The sequence below is a fragment of the Peromyscus eremicus genome, chromosome 15, assembly GCF_949786415.1.
Source record: "Peromyscus eremicus chromosome 15, PerEre_H2_v1, whole genome shotgun sequence".
NCBI classification, from domain to species: Eukaryota; Metazoa; Chordata; class Mammalia; order Rodentia; family Cricetidae; genus Peromyscus; species Peromyscus eremicus.
The window spans coordinates 14831813-14855424 of record NC_081431.1 but is presented as its reverse complement, the minus strand read 5'-3'; the positions used below and the strand labels follow the sequence as shown (position 1 = coordinate 14855424).

At 47.0% G+C, this 23612-nt stretch overlaps 1 protein-coding gene across 1 annotated transcript; it reads left to right on the top strand.

Moving 5' to 3' along the window:
* Nucleotides 1-4133: 4133 nt before the first annotated feature.
* Sde2 (SDE2 telomere maintenance homolog) lies at nucleotides 4134-19576 on the top strand. The gene is made up of 7 exons (XM_059280260.1): nucleotides 4134-4425; nucleotides 8477-8594; nucleotides 11181-11292; nucleotides 12386-12555; nucleotides 13747-13861; nucleotides 15935-16406; nucleotides 19259-19576. Exons 1-7 carry the CDS (start codon nucleotides 4306-4308, stop codon nucleotides 19478-19480), a joined length of 1329 nt encoding a protein of 442 aa, XP_059136243.1. The 5' UTR covers nucleotides 4134-4305; the 3' UTR covers nucleotides 19481-19576.
* Nucleotides 19577-23612: the final 4036 nt, after the last annotated feature.

Below are 23612 nucleotides of genomic sequence, written 5' to 3'. Positions count from 1 at the left end.
GAAACCCTGTCTCACAAACCAAACAAACAAACAAACAAACAAAAAGGCTCATTTTGGCTCGTGATTTAAGAGCCTCCAAATGTTGTTTGTAGGCCTCTAGTCAGGGTGCAGGGTGGTAATGATGGAAATGTATGCCCACACTATGGTCAGGGGACAAAAAGAAGGAAGAAGTCAGGGCCCACAATCCCCTTCAAGGCCATGCATGTGAACAGGTGTGTATGTGTGTCTGTCCCCAAGTGTGCACACATGCCAGAGGATGTCCAAGATCTTCTTCAGCTAAACACTGATCCTCTGGTTCCCACTACTCCGTGCTATGAATTCAGGCATAGACAACTATCTACCATGATGCCTGACTGGCTCCCATTTCTTCTTTTAAAAAAAAAAATTGATTGACTGATTAGTTTGAGTCGAGGTCTCATGTATTCCAGCTGGTGCCAAGCTCTGTGCAGCCCAGGATAACCTTGAAGTTCTGATTTTCCTGCCTTCACCTCTGGAGTGCTGGGATCATGCCGCCATGCTAGATTTATGGAGCACGTGAGATCAAATCCAGGCTTTGTGAATGCTAGGCAAACACCGTGCCAACCAAGCTGTACCCCAGGCCCTTCGCTCAGACTTCTTTTATGTTTCTCGTGTGTGTGTGTGTGTGTGTGTGTGTGTGTGTGTGTGTGTGTGTGTGTGTAAAACTAATACTGGTCTCGGGAATCTTCCCGTATCCCTCGGCACCTTCCTTGTTTATTAAGGTGTGGTGTCTTGCTTGAAACTAGAACTCACTAATAATGCTAATTTGGCTGTCTAGCTTGCTCTGGGGAGTCCCTGGTCTTTGCTTTCAGAGTGCTGGAATTACAGCTGTGCTACCATACCCATATAGGTTCTGGGGATCCACATTTCAGGCTTTATGCCGGTGTGGCAAGCCTTTTGGCCACCGAGCCATCTCCTCAACCCTCAAATTTCTTTTTATTAAGAAAAAAATTTACATTTGTTTGTATGTGTCTATGTGCGCTCCTGGGCATGGTGTGCGTGTGGCGGTCAGAGGACAACTTGAAGTAGTCAGGTCTCTCCACCCTGTGAGTCCAGGGGCTGGAACTTGGGTGCAAGCACCTTTCCACACCGAGCGGTTTCCCTAACCTGCCATCAGATTTCTCAGTGAAACAAATCGCTTGATGGTGTTGGTGAGAACAATGATAGAATGGCTTTGTAAGCTCGTGTCTCTGTTCTAATGCAGACTCCGGTGAGGTTTATAGCCACAGGAGGGACAGGATTTATCTATGGCGTCCACCGTGAAGGAAGCGCTTGTTGGTAGTACAAAGAGGTGGGCTTGGGCTGCTTTCTGTATTCAGCATCGGCTGTGGGTCCAGTTCTCATCGCTGCTCTGCTGCTCTTTTCTCTGCAGTCTCTTTCCCAGCATCAGTGCTTGAACACAGCCTTCTCTGCCTCTGTTTCCATCTCACCCTGGATGCTTCCCCTGATTTCCCATCCAATAAGAGAAGGAGAGTGGAGTTTTGCTTGCCCCGGCAGCCAAACATCTTGGGGCTTGCTCCAGGCTCCGCCTCCCACACGTCCACCGCCAGTGTGGACTCCTAGGCTCTTCCCCAGATGCTGTTTTTCCATCCCAGGAGCCGACCTCATTGTTCCTAGGGCTGAAGCCATCCTATAAGACAACACTTGCCAATTTGGGAATTGATGGTGGTTTTGCGTTTGTGGCACTAGAGGAGCCAGCTTGTCCCATTGTCCTTTGTCACGAAAACGATATTAATAGCCTTTCCTTTCCGCTGAGCCTGAACATGGCTGAAAACACAGAAGAGTGCCTGGCATGTCACACATGGACACAACCTGGAAAGTGACTGGTTTAGGAGCCTTGCTGTTGTTTGTGGAAAGTGCCAGAACCCGGCTCTGCTTCCTGCCCTCACAGAACAGCATGACATTTGGCTCAATCAAGCTCCCGTCATGGGTTGCCACACAAACATTGCCTGTCTTGTGCTGTCATTTCCTGGCAGTGAACAATCGCTCCCCATTGCCTCAGGATGCTCTCTCTCATCGTGTCCCTCTCGTGGCAGCTGAACCAGTCCTCAGAAAGCAGATGTACAGCTGGAGTCATTCTTTTGGGAACACAGGCAGGAACAAAGCCAGTGTGGCGTCTCTGGAAGAGCACCAACTGCGCAGCCCTAGGAGCACAGCTGCACGGTTCCGACAATTGAGGAACTGCCCCCTCCCCCGCCATTAACCTGTCCTAGCCACACGCGTGCCTTCCTGTCATTTCTTCATCCGACACCATGAGATTGGGAAGGGGGCAGCAGTAACTCTATTTTACACAATCACCGACTGGCCTCACCCCAAAGCGCTGGCCACTGGATATGACAACGTAGCTCCAGCAGCCGAGCTAACCAGTTGTCTTTCCAGCTCTTTCCTCAGTTAATATGCATCGTGTTCTTGGCCACATCTTTAACTTCTGATGCCTCACTTTCTCCCATTACTTAAATGCATTTATAGAGACCAATTCAAGTTGATTTCTGTATTCTCAGCATAGAATGTTCTGTGTTAGTGGGAAATATGTTTCTTCATATGCACACTGGGGATAATTAGTGTTAGATAGTAATTCATCAAATAACCAACTAATATTTATGTAACATCTATTTTGTGTATGTCACAGTGTATGGAGCTCGCTGTGAAGGTTTAACAGATTGCTCAGGAGGTTTGTATCCCTGAAAAGTTAATAATGATTAGTTCGTATTTTAAATGACAAAATGCTGGCTTATTACTTGGGACTTCTTTGTAATAGGAATTTAAGTACAACCAAGGGATAAAAAGTGAATTCATTCAGACATTGGGTTTGGGGAGTAGTAAATTGAATGTTAGTAATAAATGATGTGGACTTTCCTTGTTAGAAGGAAATCCTTCTGGAACCTTCCAGCTTACAAAGCACTATCCTGACAAGGAAATGTTACATAACCCCAAACTGACCATTATCTGGTTATTTGCTTGCAGAGGCAGAAGCTGCCAGACTGTTGAAATGGTCATTTCTGATTCCCCAAAGGTGGAAATAATAAATAAGCAGTTAGATCTACACGCTAAAGGGTGGAATGGGAAAAGATTGAAGGTCATGTGCTCCCCGGTTTGTCCTGCTTCCATATTGATGAGACGCCCACCGGTACAACATGGTTGGTGTGATTTTTCTTCATATCCTGGAATCCTCATGGAGGCCCTGTCTCCCGCCTGTGTGTAATAACAACAGATCTATAACTTCACAGGACTTAGAATCCTATTTTGTTCATTCTCAGTTAAAGGATTTCAGATTTTGCGCTTCCCCCTCAGCGATTAGTTCCATCTGCCTTCATCTTAACAGCAGAGAACACGGTTCTGTGGGCCAGGGCATCTGTGTTCAGGAGACGGAGTTATCTCCCGATAATCCTCCTAGCCTCACATTAGCAGCTTTAAATTGTTCAGTATTTTAGAAACACCATCATCCCCGCATATTAAATATTAAGGGCCTCCCTCGGCGCCCGAACCTTGAAAGTTATTTTCTGTAAAATCTGCGCGAGTGTTTCCATGGTGCAGAATGAACGTTGCAGCGAGGTTTTTTGGAAGCAGCATGGCAATAAACGTCATTCCCGCCCATGCCGTTCACAAGGGCCCATTTGCTGTGAAATATTTTGAAAACACAGCTGAAGCGGGGACGGCGCAGAGCACAAACATGCAAAAATAAAACGTGATGGACGATGAAGGGAGGGTGACTGCTTCAGGAAACCAACGTAAACCTAGAGGGACCGACGCGGGCAGGGGCTGTGGTGCGGGGACCACTGAGGGCCGCTCCCCAGGAGCTGGGAGGCCTCGCGGGTGGAGGAAGGCGCCATCGAGCCCGCTCTCTCCCCTGCAGCATCGGGGAGCAGGGCCTGCCGGGCCCCAGTCCTCCCAGACCCAAAAATAGCTACACAAACGCGAGCGGAGCTCTGGCCTGCCGCGCGGGGCGGAGCCAGAGCCAGGCTTATCGCTCACAGCCCAAGCGCTCCAGCCGCGCCCAGAGCTGGCCCTTTATAGCCGGTCCCTGGAGCCCCGCCCTAGCAACCGCCCCTAGCAACGCCTAGCCTCAGCGCTCTGTGGGCTTATCGGCCTCCCGCAGGCCTTTCCTGTCCCCTCCCCCCACACCGGCCTCGCGACGCCGGGCCACGTGACCGCCCTCCGGAAAGGCGGGGTGAGTGGAAACGTGCGGGGCGGGGCGCTGGAAGCGGAGGCCTTTCGTCATCAAGGTGCGACCAGAGGGTTGCGTCGCCTAGTGTTCGTCACCGCCCGGAGGTTCCGTCACCCGGCGAGATGGCGGAGGTTGCGGTGCTGGCGTGGGTTCGCGGCCCCGGAACCGGGTGCAAGGCGCTGCCGTGTGCCTCGGCGAGGTGCTCCGTGCGCGATGTTATCTACCGACACTGCCAGGAAGAGGTGAGGATCGCGGCTCCCGGAAGGTGGGGGAAGGAGGCTCATCCGGCCGGGCTGGGTTTGTCGTGGGTGCCTCTGTTGTCTGGACGTTTCAGTTTTTGAGGCTGAGATTTCTCCAGTTCCAGGTGCTCCCGATCAGTATTGGGGCCTTCCTCTGGTATTCTATGGCGGTAGTTGTTTTGCCCCCACATCGTAAGAGAAAACAATCCAGTTACGGCCCTTACCCAACCTTGATTAGAAACTCTTTGGTTCTGTTTCTTTATCCCTAAATGATGCCGTTAAGACTTCTTACATTCATATTATGGATAGGAATATGCTTTTTTAATGCACCCATCTGGAAACCCTGTTAGTTCCAACCTAGAGAACAGGCCGTAGCCAGACCCAGGCCAAAGGACGTTTAGAGAAGGACACGGATTCATCTGATCACTGGTCACAGCCAGTCACTCACAGGTTCTGTTGACACCACAGGCTCTTGGCCCTCTTTAGACTCTGCCTGTTCTTTTTGTCCACGTGAATTTATGAAACCCTGGTCAAGGGCTTCTAAAGTTGTGCGCTTTAATTCCCAAATAAACATTCTTTTACTGACTATGAAATTCTAAACCTCTTCGATTATCTAAAGAACTTACTGGTCTCCCTGAATCTAATTTTATTCTGGACATTTGGTCTAGAACGTTGTTGTTTTTTTTTTTTAATGACCACACCTGTTTATGTGTTGTTGGAGTCTGTTTTCTCTGCTTGTTATGTATAAGCTTAACACATGTTAAAGTACTAAATCTAGTTCTGCGAAGAAGCAGTGTGTGCTTGTAAATAATGTGATTTTCTTTTTTTGTTTGTTTGGTTTTTTTGTTTTTCAAGACAGGGTTTCTCTCTGTAGCTTTGCACCTTTCCTGGAACTCACTCTGTAACCCAGGCTGGCCTCGAACTCACAGAGATCCGCCTGCCTCTGCCTCCTGAGTGCTGGGATTAAAGGCATGTGCCACCATCGCTGTCATGATGTGATTTTTCTAATTTCTTTGTTCTTTTAAAAAAAGGAGGAGGAAAAAAAAAAACCAAACCTGCAAAGTCTTGTCTTGTACCCCAGCCCAGTATGGTCTCAACATGGGTTCTGGGATTATTTGTGTATACCACCACATCTGGCCTTTTGTTTTCTTTTCTATACTGAAGTCCAGTAAAAAATGCAGAACTGCTCCGGCAGTGGTGACGCAGGGAAGAACACCACTTCATTTTTTCCCCCTCAAAACAGGGTTTCTCTGTGTAGCCCTGGCTGTCCTGGATCTCACGATGTAGACCAGGCCAGCCTCAAACTTAGTGATCCGACTTCCTTTGCCTGGGATTAAAGGTGTGCACCACCATTCCCGCCTAGGGCACTTAATTTCTAGCCCAGGTGTGCAACTTGCAATTAGGGGCTTCTGAATAGTTCTACATCTAAAATTTGCAGTTCCAAGGGAAGAGGAGCCTGGGTATACTCAACAGTCCAGACCTGATGTTGGCTCTTACACACCTGCTTTGTTTTAAGCCTGTCAGAATACTGCTTTATTTAAATTTCCCCAGACTCCATCCTGTAATATTGCTTGCTTTCTGTTAGGGGCTGGGGAGATATCCTGTGATTACTCTTGTTACTGTTCCTCCTCACTGCAGTGGGTCAGAACATTTACCCATGGTTTGTCCTGACACTCGGGCTGACCAGACAAGGGGATGAGTAAATACTTTGTGCTTGAAGCACTTGTCCACACATCTGTGAAATTTATTTTCTTATTCTGTTTTCTACTAGAGACTTAACTGACAAGAATCTTCAATAGAAAATGCAGGGGACTGGAGTGATGGCTCTGTGGTTAAGAGCACTTGCTGTTCTTCCAGAGGACTTGAATTTGGCTCCTAGCACCCATGTCGGGTAGCTCACAACCATCTGTAACTCTGGCTCAAGGGGACTAAGTGCCTCTGGCCTCTGAGGACATCTGTGCTGATATGCCCATACCTACATACAGACAGACATAATACACCTACACATAATTTAAAATAATGAAAAGGAAATCTTTTTGTAAAAAAAAGAAAAGAAAACACAGCTTTTGTTAGTGTTTTTTTTTTTTTTTTTTTTAAACAGCCAGGCAGTGGTGGTACACACCTTTAATCCCAGCACTTGGGAGGCAGAGGCAAGTGGATCTCAGTGAGTTTCGAGGCCAGCCTGGTCTACAAAGCAAGTTCCAGGACAGCCAGGACTGTTAAACAGATAAACCCTGCCTCAAAGAACAACAACAAAAAAGCAATTTTGTTTGGAAATAATAGTTTCTGCCTTCACATTAGTGTCTTTCAAAGTTTTGTAGCCAGTCAGTGGCTTTAATCCCACACTGGGAGGCAGAGGCAGGTGAGTTTGAGGACATCCAGGGCTACAGAGAGAAAACCTATCTCAAAAAACAAAACAAAAAATTTGGAAAGACCGTATATATTACATATAAAGATGTTAAAGTGGATTTTAGTTATAACATTAATATGAGGTGAGTCTTTACAACTTAAGGTAGACAGTTTCACAGACAAGAGTAGCACTTCATACCAATCCTTTTGCTGGGGATGGCCTCAGCTCCCTAGCTCTTCTTCCCTTGTCCTTTTTGTTTGTGGTGTTTTCCTCACTGAGAAGGTGAGAGACTTGCTGTCTTCACACTCACGCCTCTGCCTTTCAGCCTTCTCCGCTGTGGATGAACTGTCACTCTACAAGTGATTTGTGGTTACCTTCTTTGTACAGTTAGGTTCAGCTGTCAACTTGACATAGCTAAGAGTTGTCCACGGGATTCTCAGTTGACGGTTGTCTCTACCCAACTGGCCTGTGGAATTGTCTGGGAATCATTTTCTTGATTGCTAATTGATTAGGAAGGCCAAGGTTACTGTGGGTGGTGCCACCCCAGGCGTGTGGGCCTGGGATGCATAGGAAAGCTAGCTGAGCAACCAGAGAGAGCAGGCCAGTGAGCAGAGCTTCCCCATGGTTTCTGCTTCAGCTCCTGCCAGACTGTGTCCTGGGGGTGTAAGCTGACATCAGTCCTCTCCTCCCTACTTGCTTTTGGTCATGGTGTTCAGCACAACAGAAGAGCAGTCAGTTTTGAGTTTTCATCACATATTTATTTATTTTTATTTTTTAATGTTTTGTGTTTATTGTGTGACACAGTTGACCATGGCTGTCCCACGCATCCATCCGTCACCATCTTCCCTTTTCCTCCCTCTGGCCTCCCTTCTAGTCCTCCACTGCCGCCTCCTCCCCCAGACTCTAACTTTGGAGTCACTGGGGTGTATCTTCTCATCTTTTTCCTGATAACTTTTCCTCTTATGTGATTGTATGCTGTCACATGGCTTTAAGTGACATTAGTATATTGACAGCTCTGTGTGTGTGTGGGGGGGGAGTTTGGTTTGGTTTTTGAGACAAGGTCTCTCTCTCTCTCTCTTATGTAATGTTGCTGTCATGGAACTCACAGAGATCCGTCTGCCTCTGCCTCCCATCTGCTGGGATTAAAGGCATGGTCACCTTGCCAGGCCAGTAGTTTTATTTAGAGTAAAAATCTAAAATCCTCATTGGTGCATGCCCTGATATCTCAGCCCTTGAAGACTGAGGAAGGAAGATTGCAAGTTTGAGTCTAGAATCTAGGCTACATAGTGATATAATACCTCCCCTAAAACAAAACAAAACTCCCCAAATGTACCCCTGCCTCTGCCTTCTCCCTTCTTTTCCCTACCTACACATGTCAGGATGGCTGGCAGTTTTAAGCTTTGGATCAGTTTTGATATTGACTTTTATTTTTTCAACCAGTCAGGAGAAACGAATGAGGCTTCTGAGCGCTGTGTAGCCTGCTGCCATGGTTCAGGTGACTATGAGAGACAGAAGGGAGATGCTCGGGTCACAGTGGAAACTGCACCCGAACATAGAGAAGAACTGGTTTAGTCATTGTTTTCAGCTTAACAAATAGTAACCAGACCTTTATCTGTTTGTTAACAAGATTAATAAAAGAATAAGAAGTTAGGTCTCGTCTGGTGTCATGTCATGAAGGTATTAAAAAATTACTCTTGTCTCTAGGGAGTTCCTGCGGACTGCTTCTTTGTGAAATGCAGTGGAGTCCTCGTTGCCGCCAGCGACACGGTGCAGCATGGGGCTGTGTACAGTTTGGAGCCCAGGCTCTGTGGGGGGAAAGGAGGTAGGACATGACGGTGGTGGCTTGTTGTCCGTGGTTCTTAGTGTGTTTGAAATCAACAGACTTGTTGGTCTCTGATATACCAGCCTTATTTTGCCTTGTGGAACCATTTTTACTCAGTTTTGGGTAATTTTGGGGGTTTATTCTTTTTGAGAAAAAAAAATAACTTGGACAAAGCCTTGCTTCTCCAGCTAGGCTGCTCTTTGAGAGTGTTGGCTGCGATACTTTAGGGAGGGTTAGCGATGAAAGGTGATCATTGTTTCTTCCAGTTTGCTGAAGGGCAAGCTTTAAAACAGTCAGACCTGTTGCTCTCAAGATTTTGTCTCCTGCTGTACTTGTAAGGGTGACCCAAAGTCACCTTAGGAAACAACTCTTGCCAGGCCAGGTGGACTAAGCTCCTGGCTCTACTGGTGAGGCAAAGGCCAGGCAGTGGTGGTGCACACCTTTAATCCCAGCACTTGGGGGGCAGAGGCAGGCAGATCTCTGAATTCAAGGCCAGCCTGGTCCACAGAGTAAGTTCTAGGACAGCCAGAGCTGTTACACAGAGAAACCCTGTCTCGGAAAACCAAGAAAATAAAGAGGAGGGTAAAAGGTTGGAGAGAAGGCTCAGTGGTTAAAAGCACTGTCTGCTTTTCTGGAGGACCTAGGTTCAATTCCCAGTACCCACATGGCAGCTCACAACTGTCTGTAACTCCAAGATCTGACACCTTCACACAGACATACATGCAGGCAAAACACCAGTGCACGTAAATAATTTTTTTGGTTTGTTTCTTTCAAGACAGGGTTTCTCTGTGTAACAGAACCTTGGCTGTCCTGGAACTCACTTTATAGACCAGGCTGACCTTGAACTGACAGAGATGTGTCTGCCTCTGCCTTCCCAGCTGGAATTAAAGACATGAGCTACCATGCCCAACAAAAGCAAAGAAACCAGAAGAATGAAAACAGATCGTGAACAGCTGTGGTTGTTTCTTCTGATACACGAGCATATTTTCAAGTTTTCTCAGAGTCTGATGTGGTTTGCTTTCATAGGACAGACATCTCAGACTGTTGAAATCATCCTGCCTGTTGAAATGTGTCCATAAGAAAGCAGCATGTTCTCAGATGCCAGCAGCTTAGAGTTGCCCCACCCCCAAACTTAAGAAGAAATGCCTGGTGTGGTGGCACACACCTCTAACGCCAGCACTCAGGAGGCAGAGTCAGGGGATCTTTGAATTCAAGGCGAGCCTGGTCTACAGAGGATTTCTAGGACAGCCAAGGGGAGCTACACAGAGAAGCTTTTTCTCGAAAAACCAAAGTGTGGGGGAAAGAATACCACATTATTACAACTATTATTTATCTTTTAAGACAGGGTCTTGATAAGAAAGTCAAACTAACCTTGAATTTGTGCCAATCCTCCTGCCTCAATTTCCTAAATGCTGGGATTATAGGTAGGTGGTATCATTGCCAGGCTCACTTAATAATTTTGAAGTTTTTGTTTGTTTCTTTATTAATTTGTAGCCAGTCTGATGTGGAACTCGGAATGTAGCTCAAATTCACTTCAGTTTTCCTTCTTGTCCTTCCCAGAGTACATGAGCCACCATTACCTGTGTAGACCAGGCTGTCCTCAGACTCACAGACATGCTCCTGCCTCTGCTTCCTCTCCAGTTGGTTTTTAAATACAGTGTGATATAGCCGGGCAGTGGTGGTACACGCCTTTAGTCTCAGCACTCAGGAGACAGAGGCAGGCAGATCTCTGAGTTCGAGGCCACTCTGGTCTACAGAGTTGAGTTCTAGGACAGCCAGGGCTACACAGAGAAACCCTGTCTCAAAAAACAAACAAACAAACACCCCCCCCCCCATAGCTGATGTAGATGTACTGGTGGCCAATCTGATGTGCTTCTTACAGCAAATTTGTACTCCAAGGGGAAAGGCACATGATTTCCTACAATGAGTCACCTTCTAAATCAACATGTAATTCTAGTTCTGTATGTCTGGTGTATGTGTTCCTGTGCATGTGTGTAGGAGTGCATATTTGTGAGTTAGCACATGTATGTGGAGGCTGTGGGTTGAGATGGGCTGTCTTCCTCGGAGTCTCTTCATTTTATTTGTAGAGACGGGATTTCTCACTGACCCTGGAGTTTACCAGTTTGGCTAATGAACTCCAGGGATCCTCTAGTCGGCATTGCTGAGGTTATAAGCACATGTCTTGTGTGCAGCTTTTGCATGGATGCTGAGGATCCAGAACTCAGTTCCTTAGGCTTATACAGCATGCACTTAACTGACTGAGCTACCTCCGAAGTCCCATTACATAGTTCTCCATCTAGGGATCTTGGAGTCTCTGGCATTGACTAAAGCTTTTCATTGATCCTACCTGTACAGAACAGCATTTCAGAAATACAAAGTGAAAGGCAGCAAACACAAAGCTAATCCAATTGATCAATACCTTTGTTTCCTGGGTAGAAACCTTGATGTCCATCTCCTTTTTCAAAAACAAAAAGAAAGAGTGTGGGGTTTATTTTTAGTCTTGTGATATAGGTTATTCTCATTAATCTGGCTTGTGTCTGTCCTTGGCATCCTTAACCACTTAATCTGTCTATATGTTGGTTTCAGGTTTTGGGTCTATGCTTCGAGCTCTTGGTGCTCAGATAGAGAAGACAACCAATCGAGAAGCCTGCCGGGACCTCAGTGGGAGGAGATTACGAGATGTCAATCACGAGAAAGCGTAAGCTATGCACTTTGTAATTAAGTCTCTTACAGTATGGTAACATTAGGCACGACACACCTTTCAGAAGTGTCACAGTATGACTGGGAGTCCATTCATTGTCTTGGGAGCATTCTTTATGTAGTCAGAATGCTTGGTGAGTTCTGAGAAAACGCGTTACCAGAATCCCTGATGCAAGCCTCACAGAGGGAGTATTAGTAAACCCAGACGTATGATCAGTCACCTGATGCAGTGAAGAGATTGTGGACTGATGTGGGTGAGGTGTCGCTTATGAGACATGACATGGAGTTTCACAGTAAACCTGACTTGTTTGTCTGTCTGTTAGGTTTTTGTTTTTTGAGACAGGGTCTCTCCTTGTAGCCCTCTCTGTCCTTTAACTCACTCTGTAGACCAGAGTGGCTTCAAACTCACAGAGCTGCGCCTGCCTCTGCCTCCCAGGGCTGGGATTAAAGGCGTGCGCCACTGGGCCTTTAATACGTAAACTTGACTTCATAAGTAGGAGCGTGAGTGAAACAGTGGCAGAGTAACAGTGCAGTTGGTGGTAGAGCACTCGCTTCAGATCCTGGGTCTGATCCCTGTGATTCCCCCAGTAAATAGTGCAGTAGCTGTCTAAATCAGCGGCAATTATGAGCAAGCAGTATGTCGTGTGCATGACTGTTCTCTACTTTTTATTTATTATGAATACACTCTTCTGCCTGCATATATGCCTACATGCCAGAAGAGGGCACCAGATCTCATTACAGATGGTTGTGAGCCACCATGTGGTTGCTGGGAATTGAACTCAGGACCTCTGGAAGAGCAGCCAGTGCTCCTAACCTCTGAGCCATCTCTCCAACCCTGTTCTGTACTTTTATGCTACTCAGAGCTGGAGGTTTGTTTTATTTGGTGTTGTTTTAATAACACATCAGCATAAGCAGGTGAGTAAATGTTACGTGACTACAGTGTCATTAAGCAGTAAGAGTTTTTCAACTATATTGTAGCATGGGACCACCTTCTGTGTGTGGTCTGCCACTGATCTAAATGCTGTTGTGACACGTGACTATGTAAGCTCGTGAGTGATGCGTCCATTCAGTTCCATCTCCACCCTCCCCAGGATGGCCGAGTGGGTGAAACAGCAAGCCGAGCGCGAGGCTGAGAAGGAGCAGAAGCGCCTGGAGAGGCTGCAGCGAAAGCTGGCGGAGCCCAAGCACTGCTTCAGCAGCCCCGACTACCAGAGGCAGTGCCACGAGATGGCCGAGCGCCTGGAGGATTCCGTCCTCAAAGGTGAGGGGAGCCAGGAGTCCTGTGTGCCCTGCAGGCCCCTGGAGCCGGGAGCCTTCAGACCATTCCACTGGGAGGAGTGGCTCTTGAGCAGTTTGCAAGAGGATGACGGAAGCCTTGGAACCGTGGAACCTTTCTCTTCAAAAATCAACACAGCCCTTCTAGCACATGCTAACCCCACACCACACCCAGCACATCACAGATGCAACATCTGGCACGTTGAACCTCCGAATTTCTTAGGCTCTTGGGCCCCAGGGAAGAGCATCTTTTCTGTCTCTGGGCAGTGCAGGGTTAAGGAAAGCCTTCAGGAGTTGGCATACACCTCAGCATATTCTTTTAAGCGTCCAGTGCAGTGTCCTGGGCCTGTCATGAATGTAGTTGATTTAAAGGGTCCTTTTCATTAAAAAGGGTGTGCTAGGACAGGAAAGACAAATGTCTGTAAATAACTGTTAGATATGAACCTTCAGCCTCAGCTACAAATTGCATATTGGTGTTTTAAAAATACGGTTCTAAAGCCGAGTGGTGGTGGCGCATATCTTTAATCCCAGCACTTGGGATGCAGAGGCAGGCAGATCGCTTGTGAGTTCCAGGACAGCCAGGACTGTTATACAGAGAAACCCTGTCAGGAAAAACCAAAAACCAACCAACCAAACAAAAACCTGTTCTAAGCTGGATGTGGTGGTACATGCCTTTAAGTGCAGTACTCAGGAGACAGAGGCAGAGGGAGCTCTGTGAGTTCTAGGCCAGCCTGGTCTGCATAGCAAGTTCCAGGAATGGCAGAACTACATAATAGAGAGACCTGTTCCCCCAAAAATGGATGGATGGATGGATCAATCAGAAAATACTATTCTAGGGGCTGAGTGTGAGGCAGAGGCAGATGGATTTCAGTGAGTTCATAGTCTACACAGTAAATTCCAGGCTAACCAGGCCACACAGAGAAACCCTGTCCCTTAAAAATAAACAAGATTGAGGCGGTGGTGGGGCATACCTTTAATCTCAGCACTCAAGAGGCAGAGGCAGGCAGATCTCTGAATTCGAGGCCAGCCTGGTCTACAGAGCAAGTTCCAAGACAGCCAAGGCTACACAGAGAAACCCTGTCTCAAAAAACAACAACAACAAAATTTTAAGAGATTATAGCACTTTTTACAACCCAGATTATATCCTTACAAAAAACTGATTAAATTTTCCACCCAGGTATGCAGGCTGCCTCCAGCAAGATGGTGTCAGCAGAAATCAGTGAGACTCGGAAACGGCCTATCAAGTCAAAGACAGACCAGGGAGCAGGTGCAAAGAAAAGGAAATGCTTTTGGTCAGTCTCCTCAGCTTTCTGCTGATTGGTCCTTGAGGACCTGATTGATGTTTTCATCTTGTCTGTTTGCACAAGTGCCTTTTCTCCCTCCTCTCCCCTCCCCTCTCTTCTCTCCTCCCCTCCCCTCCCCTCCCCTCTCCTCCCCTCCCCTCCCCTCTCCTCCCCTCCCCTCTTTGATTTTCTTTTCTTTCTTTTGTGTGTGATAGAGCATTGCTCTGTCTGCCAGGCTACCCTTCAACCTTGGATTCTCCTGCATCAGCCTGCTGCTTTGATCTCAGATCACCAACACGGGCCACCACACCCAGGGCTTGAACAAGCACATTTTTAAGTAGCATTGATGGTAGCTCATTTCCAGAGTGCTTCAGTCTTTAGATTTTTTGATTGGCACCCTGTACATGTCAGTAGTGTTGATAAGTTTGTGTGTGTACCTGTCTGTGCATGTGTGTGGAGGCCAGAGGTCGGCATTGATGTCTTGCCATCTTTTTTTGACATGGTCCCTCACTGAACTTGATCTATCCGTTCGGTTAGGTTTGCTAACCAGTGAGTGCCAGGATCCTGTTCCTGCCCCTGTGCTGGGATCTCAGATGTTCCCTCTTCACCTGGCTTCTTACCTGGGTAGGGGGGTCTGAACCCAGGTCCTCATGCGTGTGTCAGGCACATCACCACCTGAGCTGTTTCCCTAGCCCCGGAAGGACAATTCTTCTCCCTTCATAGTGAAACATCACATTAAAAAAATAGCCTTATTCATTTTTTCCAAGTTTTTATTATTTTATGTGTATGAATGTTCTGCCTGAAATACAGTCAAGATGGAAAATTTTCATATGGGCAGTAGTCCTTATGTGCCCTCAGACATCCTTTAGCCAAGGTACTCCGGCAACCAGTTACCGCCAATTCGATGTTTGTTGGTGTTCTTTTAGCCTTTTCTAGAGTTTCAGGTCACCTCTGCCTTCTTTTGTTTAATGTATGTTTCTTAAGGTTCGTCCGTGTCTAGTTGTTTGGGTTTCTTGACTCGGGTCTTGCTGTGTAGCCAAGAACAAAGAGTTCCCGATCCTCTTGCCTTCCCCTTCTGGGTGCTGGGATTACAGGCATGCACTGCCATGCCAAGCTCTTCTGCTTTTTGTTGTAAAGTTGCCTGAGATTCCCGTTTCTGTACCCAGTCTCCACTTGTTCGATGCCTTGGAGACTTTGTAGTTAGGGCTGTCGTCTACTTAGCGTTGTTATCACTCTTCAGTGAACACCATGACCAGAGTAGCTTGGGGAGGCAAGGAGTTTCTAGGCTTATGCTTCCACATAACTGTTGATTATTGAAGGAAGTCAGGATGGGAACTCAAGCTGGGCAGGAACCTGGAGGCAGGAGCTGATGCAGAGGCCGTGGAGGAGGGCTGCTTACTGGCTTGCTCTTTATGGCTTGCTGAGCCTGCTTTCTTATAGAACCAGGGCCACCAGCCCAGAGGTGACCCCACCTACAATGTTCTGGGTCCTCTCACATCAGTCACTAATTAAGAAAATGCCCTGCAGGCCTGCCTACAGCCCCATTTTGTGGAGGTACTTTCTTAATTAAGGTCTCCTCCTTTCAGATGACTTTAGATGTGTCAAGTTGATGTAAAACTGTCCAGCACAGCAATTATGAATAAAGCATAGGGTGTTCTCCCTCTTTCTTGATGATACTAGAAATAATACTAGGGCCTCACACATACTAAACAAGCATTCTGCCACTGAGCTTCACCCTCAGACCTAAAGATTTTCTTTATGGCTTTTTACTGTGTCTAATTGTCCATAGTTGAAATTAATATAGAAAGGGAAAGTTTCAAGTGTAATTTTAAAAGAATCGCAATTTTAAGAAAGACTAAGAGAACATACAAGGAAGAGCGTGTGTCCTGAGGGCGAGCACTCCTGCTGGGTTTTACAGGGTTAACTGCAGGCTCTTCTTTACACCTCTGGAGTGCTCTTTTCTGAAATCTACCTACTCTCCGTCTTGGCAGCCCGTGCTCTTACTCTGCCGGACAGAGTCCAGCACCAGGGAGGGGGCAGGTTGGAAACGGTGTCACACCTTCCTTTCTGCTGCTCCCACAGGTTGGGCATGGAGGGACTGGAGGCCGCCGAGGGGTCCAGCGCTGGAAGCTCGGATGATGACAGTGAGGAAGCCCCTGGTACCTCGGAGCGGAGCTGCTGGGCTCCAGGAAGTGGTAGTGGTGCTGTGGAGGGGGCGGCCGACTGTCCTCACAGTCCTCAGAGCTCAGGAGTGAGTGCAGACTCCGAGTCCCCAGAAGAGCTTCCGAAAACCGGGACCGACCCTGGGCAGGACATTTTGGAGAACACACGAACTGAGCTGGGAGAGACGTCTTCCAGGGAGCACAGCGAACCGCAGATGGTCACAGAAACAGAAGAGACCCCAGCGAAGAAGAAGACAGAGAGTCCCAAACCCACACAAGAGGACCAAGAGACAGGAGTGATTGGTGGGGACAGAACTGCCATGACAGAATCTGGAGAAGATAGGAAAAGCGTCCCTGCTGCTGACCTGGAGAGAAGCCACTCAGGAGACACAGTATGTTGGGGTTTGGTTTGGTTTTCCTTTTTTTTTTTTTTTTTTTAAATTTTTAAAAAATCAAAATATTATGTAAATAAAGAATATGTAGCTCTTGGTGAACTGGAACTTGCTATGTAGGCCAGGCTGGCCCCAAACTGAAGATGATCTTCCTGCCTGTACCTCTCCAATGCTGGGATTACAGGCATGTGCCACCAACCCAGCCCTTTCCATTTCTTTTTAAATTTTTATTGTTTTATGTGTGTGGATGGTCTGCCTGCATGTATATCTGCATTAAAAGTGCAGGTTTGGTACCCATGGAGGCCAAAAGAGGGTATTGGGGTCCACTGAAACTGGAGTCACAGATGATTGTGAGCTACTTTATAGGCACTAGGAATTAAAGCCAGGTCCTCTGGAAGAGCAACCAGGGCCCTTAACCACTGAGTCATCTGGCTCTCCAGCCCCTTTTTAGTTTAGTTTTGTTTTTGTTTTTGTTTTGTTTTGTTTTCTGAGACAGGGTATTAATTACTTCAGTGATTGGCTTGGACTCACTCTGTAGTTCAGGCTGCCTTGAACTCAGCAGTCCGTCTCAGCCTTCAAAATCTGTGATCACAAAGCAATCCACTGTGAGTTTTCAAAGATGTGCATCCTCCCAACAGCTGCTGAGTGAAAACATTTAATCAGAACAGTGCAGATGACAGGAAGCTGGTTCCCCTGTAAGCGCTGGAATTACACCTTTTACCACTAGGTGGTGCCCTTGACGCCATGTTTCATCAGTTCTAAGACAGGCTTCACTTTAGCACCTTTCTTTGTTGTTGTTTCAGACCAGGGTTCACAGTATAACCCTGGCAGGCCTGGGACTACCTGTGTGGACCAAGCTGGCCTTAAACTCACAGAGACCCATCTCTTCCCAAGGCTGATAGCAAAGGTGTGCATCACCGGGCCTGGCTTAGATTTTCTTTCTTTTTTTTAGTGCTTTGTTTGTTTGATGTTTGAGGAGAAGGATTTTATTGTAGATATGAGGAAGTACAGCCAGAGGCATCTGGAAGAGTCCGGACTGAACAACAGGGCCTTGAGGGGGCAGTGTGTGTGTGTGTGTGTGTGTGTGTGTGTGTGTGTGTGTACAAGAGAGGAACAGGATAGGAGACGGGCAGTGGACCAACAGAACCAAGAAAGTGTGTGGCCAAAATAGCAGTTTATATAGGAAAGAAGCTGGGGAAGGAAGCAAAGACCCTCGCCTTTTTTTTTTTGTTGGTTTTTTTTCGAGACAGGGTTTCTCTGTGTAGACCAGGCTGTTCTCAAACACACAGAGATCTGCCTGCCTCTGCCTCCCAAGTGCTGACCCTAAAGGTGTATACCACCACACCTGGCTTAGATTTATTGTGTGTCAGTGTGTGATTGTGTATGTCTGTCTGTCTGCCTTTGTGTGTATGTTTATGAGTGTCTGTGGTGCTCACGGAGGCCAGAATCAGTCCCTTGGAGTTTGAGGTGTTTGTGAGTAACCTGACATGGGTGCTAATATCCAGACTCCAGTCCTCATGATAGATAGAGCAGCAAGTGTTGGTGAACATTGAGCCTTCTCTCCAGCCCACGGTTTACTTCTCTGTACACAATAGCAAGGCTGTATTGATACTTTCGAGTTGAGGAAATGTGCTGTATTTCCTACTGCTAAATTGCAACTTAGATTTTTTTCTTTCTTATGTCAGACAAAATTGAATAATTGTCAGCTGGATATGAAGGTCTTCTTTCCTGTAGAAGAGAAAAACCCATCCTTTGAAGTTTATCATTAAATCTAAATCTCACATTCTGTTGTTCTGTCCTTTTGGTTGGGACCCTGATTGTCTTAAGAACTGAACCATTTCTTCAGCCCTTACATAGCAAGGGCTGTCCTAGAGCCCTTGTAAAGGCCAAAGGAGAGAACTGACTCCAGAGGTGTCCTCTGACCTCTATGTGCATGTCATGGCACACATGCCCCCACACATACGAACACACGGTAATAAAATTACATTTTAGGAAGCTGGAGAGATGGCTCAGTTAAGAGCATTGACTGATCTTCCAGAGGATCCAGGTTCAATTCCCAGCACCCACATGGCAGCTCACAACTGTCTGTAACTCCAAGATCTGACCCTCACACAGACATACATGCAGACAGAACACTAATGCATATAAACAAAATCATTTTTAAATATTAAAAAAAGGGTTCCAAGCTGAGAGTGGTGGTGCACACCTTTAATCCCAGCACTTGCGAGGCAGAGGCAGGTGAATCTCTGAGTTCGAGGCCAGCCTGGGTCTGCAGAGCTAATTCCAGAATAGCCAGGATTACACAGAGAAAACAGGAAAAAGAAAAAATAAGAAGAAAGAAGAACATGTTGCAAGCTGGAGTTGGTGGTGCACAACTGTACTATCCCAGCGTTTTGGGAGGCAGAGGCAGGAATATTACTGAACGTTTGGGGCCAGGGCTACATAGCAGGATGCTGTCAAAAACAGATGCCAAGTATGGTGGTACGTGCTGGTAATCCTAGCCCTTGAGAGGCAGAGATGGGAGAATCGGGAGTTCAAAGTCAGCTTGAGCCACATAAGCAAGTTCAATGTTAGCTTTGACTTCTGTATCAGACCCCATCTTGGGGGGCGGTAAGGGGAGGATCTGTGAGGGGATTCTGTGCATGTTGCTGTCTTGAGTGTTTGTTTCTAGATACATAGATAAGAATTTGCTTCCTGTGTGTATCAGAACTTCCTGTGGATGGTGTCTAGATGACAGGTCAATAGCAGGGTGATGTGCAGTCAGAGCAGTTCATTGGAAATAGCATGCAGTTGGTAATTACAGCCGTTGCCAGAGGAAGGGGCTGGCTTTAATTCTTTACTTTTCCCATCAGGCTCTCGGTCGGGAAGCTGTGGACCTGCTGGCATTCAGCTCTGTGTCGGAGTTGGAGTCGCTGGGCTTGGAGAGGCTCAAGTGTGAACTGATGGCCCTTGGACTGAAGTGTGGGGGCACCCTGCAGGAGCGTGCAGCCAGACTCTTCTCTGTCAGGGGCCTGGCAAAGGAGCACATTGACCCAGCTCTCTTTGCCAAGCCTTCCAAAGGGAAGAAGAAATGAATTCCCTCAGGCTCTCATGCTTTTGACAATTACTCTGGCTTGATGTGGACTTGTGGCCCGTGCTCCTGTTGATACTAAAAGCCAGTTTTTTAATAACTCGGTTCTAACTGGTTTCTTTTCATTGGTACCTGGGCTTCACTTTTCACTGGAGGAAGAAAACTTTGTAGGGTATTTTCCTTTCTTTTTGATGTTTTTGAGAGATTCACAGCCGGACAGTGGTGGCGCACGCCAGCATTCGGGAGGCAGAGGCAGGTGGATCTCTGAGTTTAAGGCCAGCCTGGTCTACAGAGCGAGATTCAGGACAGCTAGAGGTACACAGAGAAAAACAAAAACAAATTAAGTTTGGAGAGACTCGCTCTGTAGTCTGGACTGACAAGAACTTTGTAGTTCAGCTTGGTCTCAAACTTGCAGGGATCCTCCTGCCTCAGGTATAAGCCACTGCACCTGTTTTATCAGAGGTTTATAAATTTTTTTGGCTTTATATTGTGTCATTTTGGTGGTGGTTTCAGGAAATTTATTTGTAGACACAGTTATTCATAACTCCTGGTAAAAACTTGTCTCTCTTCCCGATGCTGAGTGTGTGCGTGTGTGCTGCCAGGGATGGGACCTCTCTCTCCCAGGCCTCTCACTGGGGATTTTTATTCCAGTGGGGGCCTGTTTGGTTTGGTTTTCAAAGAATCGTTTTTTGGCTTTGTGAGTTTTTCTCAGTTGTCCATCTCCCTAGCATTGCCCGTTTGCTCTCCTGTGTGCCTCGGGCTTTCTTTCTTCTTCAGCTCTCTCTCTCTCTCTCTCTGTCTCTGTCTGTCTGTCTGTTTCTCTCTCTCTCTCTCTCTCTCTCTCTCTCTCTCTCTCTCTCTCTCTGTGTGTGTGTGTGTGTGTGTGTGTGTTGCCCAGTTAGCAAATATTTGTGTTTTCTCTAAATGCCTTATTGACAGTGACTATTCAGGTCAGAAAACACCTTGCTGTGCTGTGCACGTTGAAAAGAACAAACACAAGCCTGCGGTGGTGGCGCACGCCTTTAACTCCAGCACTTGGGGGCAGAGTCAGGCAGATCTCTGTGAGTTCGAGGCCAGCCTGGGCTACAGATGGAGTTCCAGGACAGCCAGGGCTGCACTTACACTCAGCCGGCAGGGGAGTGTGTTCTGGAATACTCATTGTATGAGTGGCTGGTAGGATTATTCCGATGACCTGTCTTTGCTAGTTTGTTTTCACAAGGAACTAATAAGAGAGAATATTAAAATCTCAGTTATGGTTGAAATCGCCTTTTTTGAGATAAAAATAACTATTAGCATTTGTTGAGTTGATTATAAATTAATTCAGTGGTCTTACGTGCATATAAGTTTCTGCATTGCCTTAAAATGTCTTGCTGTAGTTGGTTTGGATTTTTTTTATTTCACCTTTGACAATTTTCCATGTGTATACAGTATATTTTGATCACCCCATCCTACTTCTTTAATTCTGTTTTTATTGTATATTTTAAAACTTACTGGGTTTCACTCTTGTAGTGTATATTGAACAGTGTGTCACGCAGTTCCCTTCATCTCTGGTAAGTTTCCTGTCATTCCACATGTATTTCCTTATCTCCAGCCTTTGTCCTGTTCCCTCAGCCCGTGTTTTCTGTGCAGTTCTTTTCTCCCCGCTCTTCCTGTCTACACTGGGTTCCTACCCACACTGTGTATCGTCCCTCATTGTGTCTGTTCTGTCTTGTCATCGTCTAGTCCCTGTCTCTGATGACAAGTCAGTGGTAAGTCACAATTGTTCTATCATAATGTGTTCTTTGGGGCTGTTCTCAGACAGGCCCAGATGTTGGCTACTCATTTTTTACCTTGGAGTTGGAACTTTGTAAATTTATGCCATTAATTAAATTTGGAAAAAAATTAAGCAATTGTTTCTTCCCATTCCCCCTCCCCCTCCTGACATTTTCTCTGCTTTCCTTCTGGGAATTAATACGATATGCTAGCCCACCATGGGACTGCCTCCCCTTAGTTACCAAGTGTTATCATCCCCCACTCCGACCCACACATATTTACCCCCTGGCTGTCCAGTTTCTGTGATGTAACCGAGTTGCCTGGTAGAGGATCCCACTCTGCATACATGTAGTTTCTAGAGTGTGGCTCTCGAGGAGCCACCTAGACACTCAGTTGTGCTCCACAGCAGGAACCTGAGAGACGTGTTTCTGTTATTTAGGAGGGTCATTTTTCTAGTGTGGTAGCCGAACCCTGCTTCTGTACCATGGGGCTGTTCAAACCTTAAAAGGACATTTGGAAGGTCCAGGGACAGTAGCGTGCACTCTGTAACACCAGGTGCCGAAGAGCCAAGGTAGGATTGTTTGATCCCACAAGTTGGAGGCCAGCCTTGGCAACATAGCAAGACCCTATGTCAAGACAACACCCCCCCCCCAAAGAAATTGTGGGTGCAGTGATGGGTTTATCTAAGTTGTTCTGTTACCAATAAAGACTCAGAAGTCAAATAGGCGTGAAAACCTGATAGTTCAAAGACGTGGTGGAGGAGCAACCAGCTGACCTCTCCACACTTCCCAGACAGAAGAGACTGAAATCTCTAAGTCCCGCCCTACTCCTTCCTGTGTGTCTTCTCTATCCCCATTCCTGGCTTCTCTATGGCTGATTCTGGTCAGCTAGTCACTGGCTCCATCCCCGATTCAAGGTTAATTTTGTTAACACAGCCTTGGGGTGTCACAGAGCAGACCTTTAGAGTTTGTAGAATCTGCTTTGTGGGATTAAAAGTTCCTTGAGCTCCCGCAGGTCAGTTGGGCAGCATTACCTGAGGAATTTCCATGGTCACAGGTTGCTGGACCAGTGACCTTTCCTAATGGCGTGCTTGTTCCTTCAGGTTGCCAGAGTTTAGTTAGCATGGGAGTGTGAGCAGCCTGTGGTCAGCTCTCCCAGGCAAGTGGGCTCCTGTAAGTGGTGGTGTGAAGAGGTCGTCATCCTGATCGTCCCTGCAGTATGGAAGGAGGCTTGGTTTGCTTGCAGGTCCCTTCTACTGTACAGCTCTGTCATATACTCCCACCCCTTGTCCCTGTACATGTGGGGTATAAATAGGCTTCTGCTGTGGGTCCATTCACCTTGGATTGGGTATAGCCACCTTCAATTTCAAGAACTAATACTAGTTCCTTTTAGATGTAGAAGCCAAAGCAGCTTGAGGGGCACTGGGGTTCTCAGTGTGTTGTCCCCACAGGGGGCTCTCAGGGTGTGGTCCCCACAGAGGGCTCTCAGTGTTTTCCCGCCAGGGGGATCTCAGGGTGTTGTCTGTCTCCACAGGGAGGCTCTGGAGGTTAAATGGTGTGTGTCTTGGAGCAGTCAGGTGCCGCCTGCAAGGTGGAAGAATCTCTCCCAGAGACGTAACAAAGACTGTTGAAAGGGCAGAAAGAAGTGCTGTGGCCTGTGAGATAGGGTCTTGGCCTTGCCAGAGAAGGCCTGGGTGACCTCACTTAGAAAACTCTGTGACGGCAGTTTCCCTTTGTGAATGGAGCGTCAATGGATAGCAGAAATTTGACAGGATTTACAGGCCACTTAAATCTAACACATCTCGCTGGGTTTGGGCATGGTGGTACACACTGTTGTCCTAGCATTTGGAGGCCAAGGCAGGAAGATGGAAAACTTGAAATCAGCCTGGGCTATAAAAAGAAACCTTGTCTCATATCCAGTAAGCCTCAAATAATAAGAAGTAAAAGCTGGAACTGTAGGTCAGTGATAGTGTCTAGGGATGTAATGTATGAGGCCTTGAGTTTCATTTTCCTAGAAAGGGGAGCAAGGGATGAAGCTCGAAATGAAGAAATCTGAAGTAATTAGAGGTGTAGACAGATGCTCCTCTGGAGTGTAATCCTGGCTGTTGCACAGGGCCTGCTAGAAACTTCTACGCTTGCCAAGTGCCTCACTTGGCCACTCTGTTGGCTCGGCATAGGAATGCGGTTAGTCCGAGGAGGAATGTCGTATCTTTGCCCTTGAAGTTCAGTACATCTTTCAGGACAGTTCCCATACTGTTTCCAGCCGTGGATCAAGGTCGGCAAAGGCTTTATGGTGGAGTTTGCTCCCTGGACCCATGCTCCCTAAACTATCAGCAAAAAATGGCTTGATAATGTGCACCCAGATAATGTCATTCCTCAGAGTAC

Bases quoted from the DNA above. Each gene is read 5' to 3' on its own strand.
- Sde2 (XM_059280260.1), top strand. From the start codon at position 4,306: ATGGCGGAGGTTGCGGTGCTGGCGTGGGTTCGCGGCCCCGGAACCGGG. The intron at 12,556-13,746 runs GTGAGGGGAGCC...TTTTCCACCCAG, and splicing joins GGAGGATTCCGTCCTCAAAG to GTATGCAGGCTGCCTCCAGC. The intron at 13,862-15,934 runs GTCAGTCTCCTC...CTGCTCCCACAG, and splicing joins AAGAAAAGGAAATGCTTTTG to GTTGGGCATGGAGGGACTGG.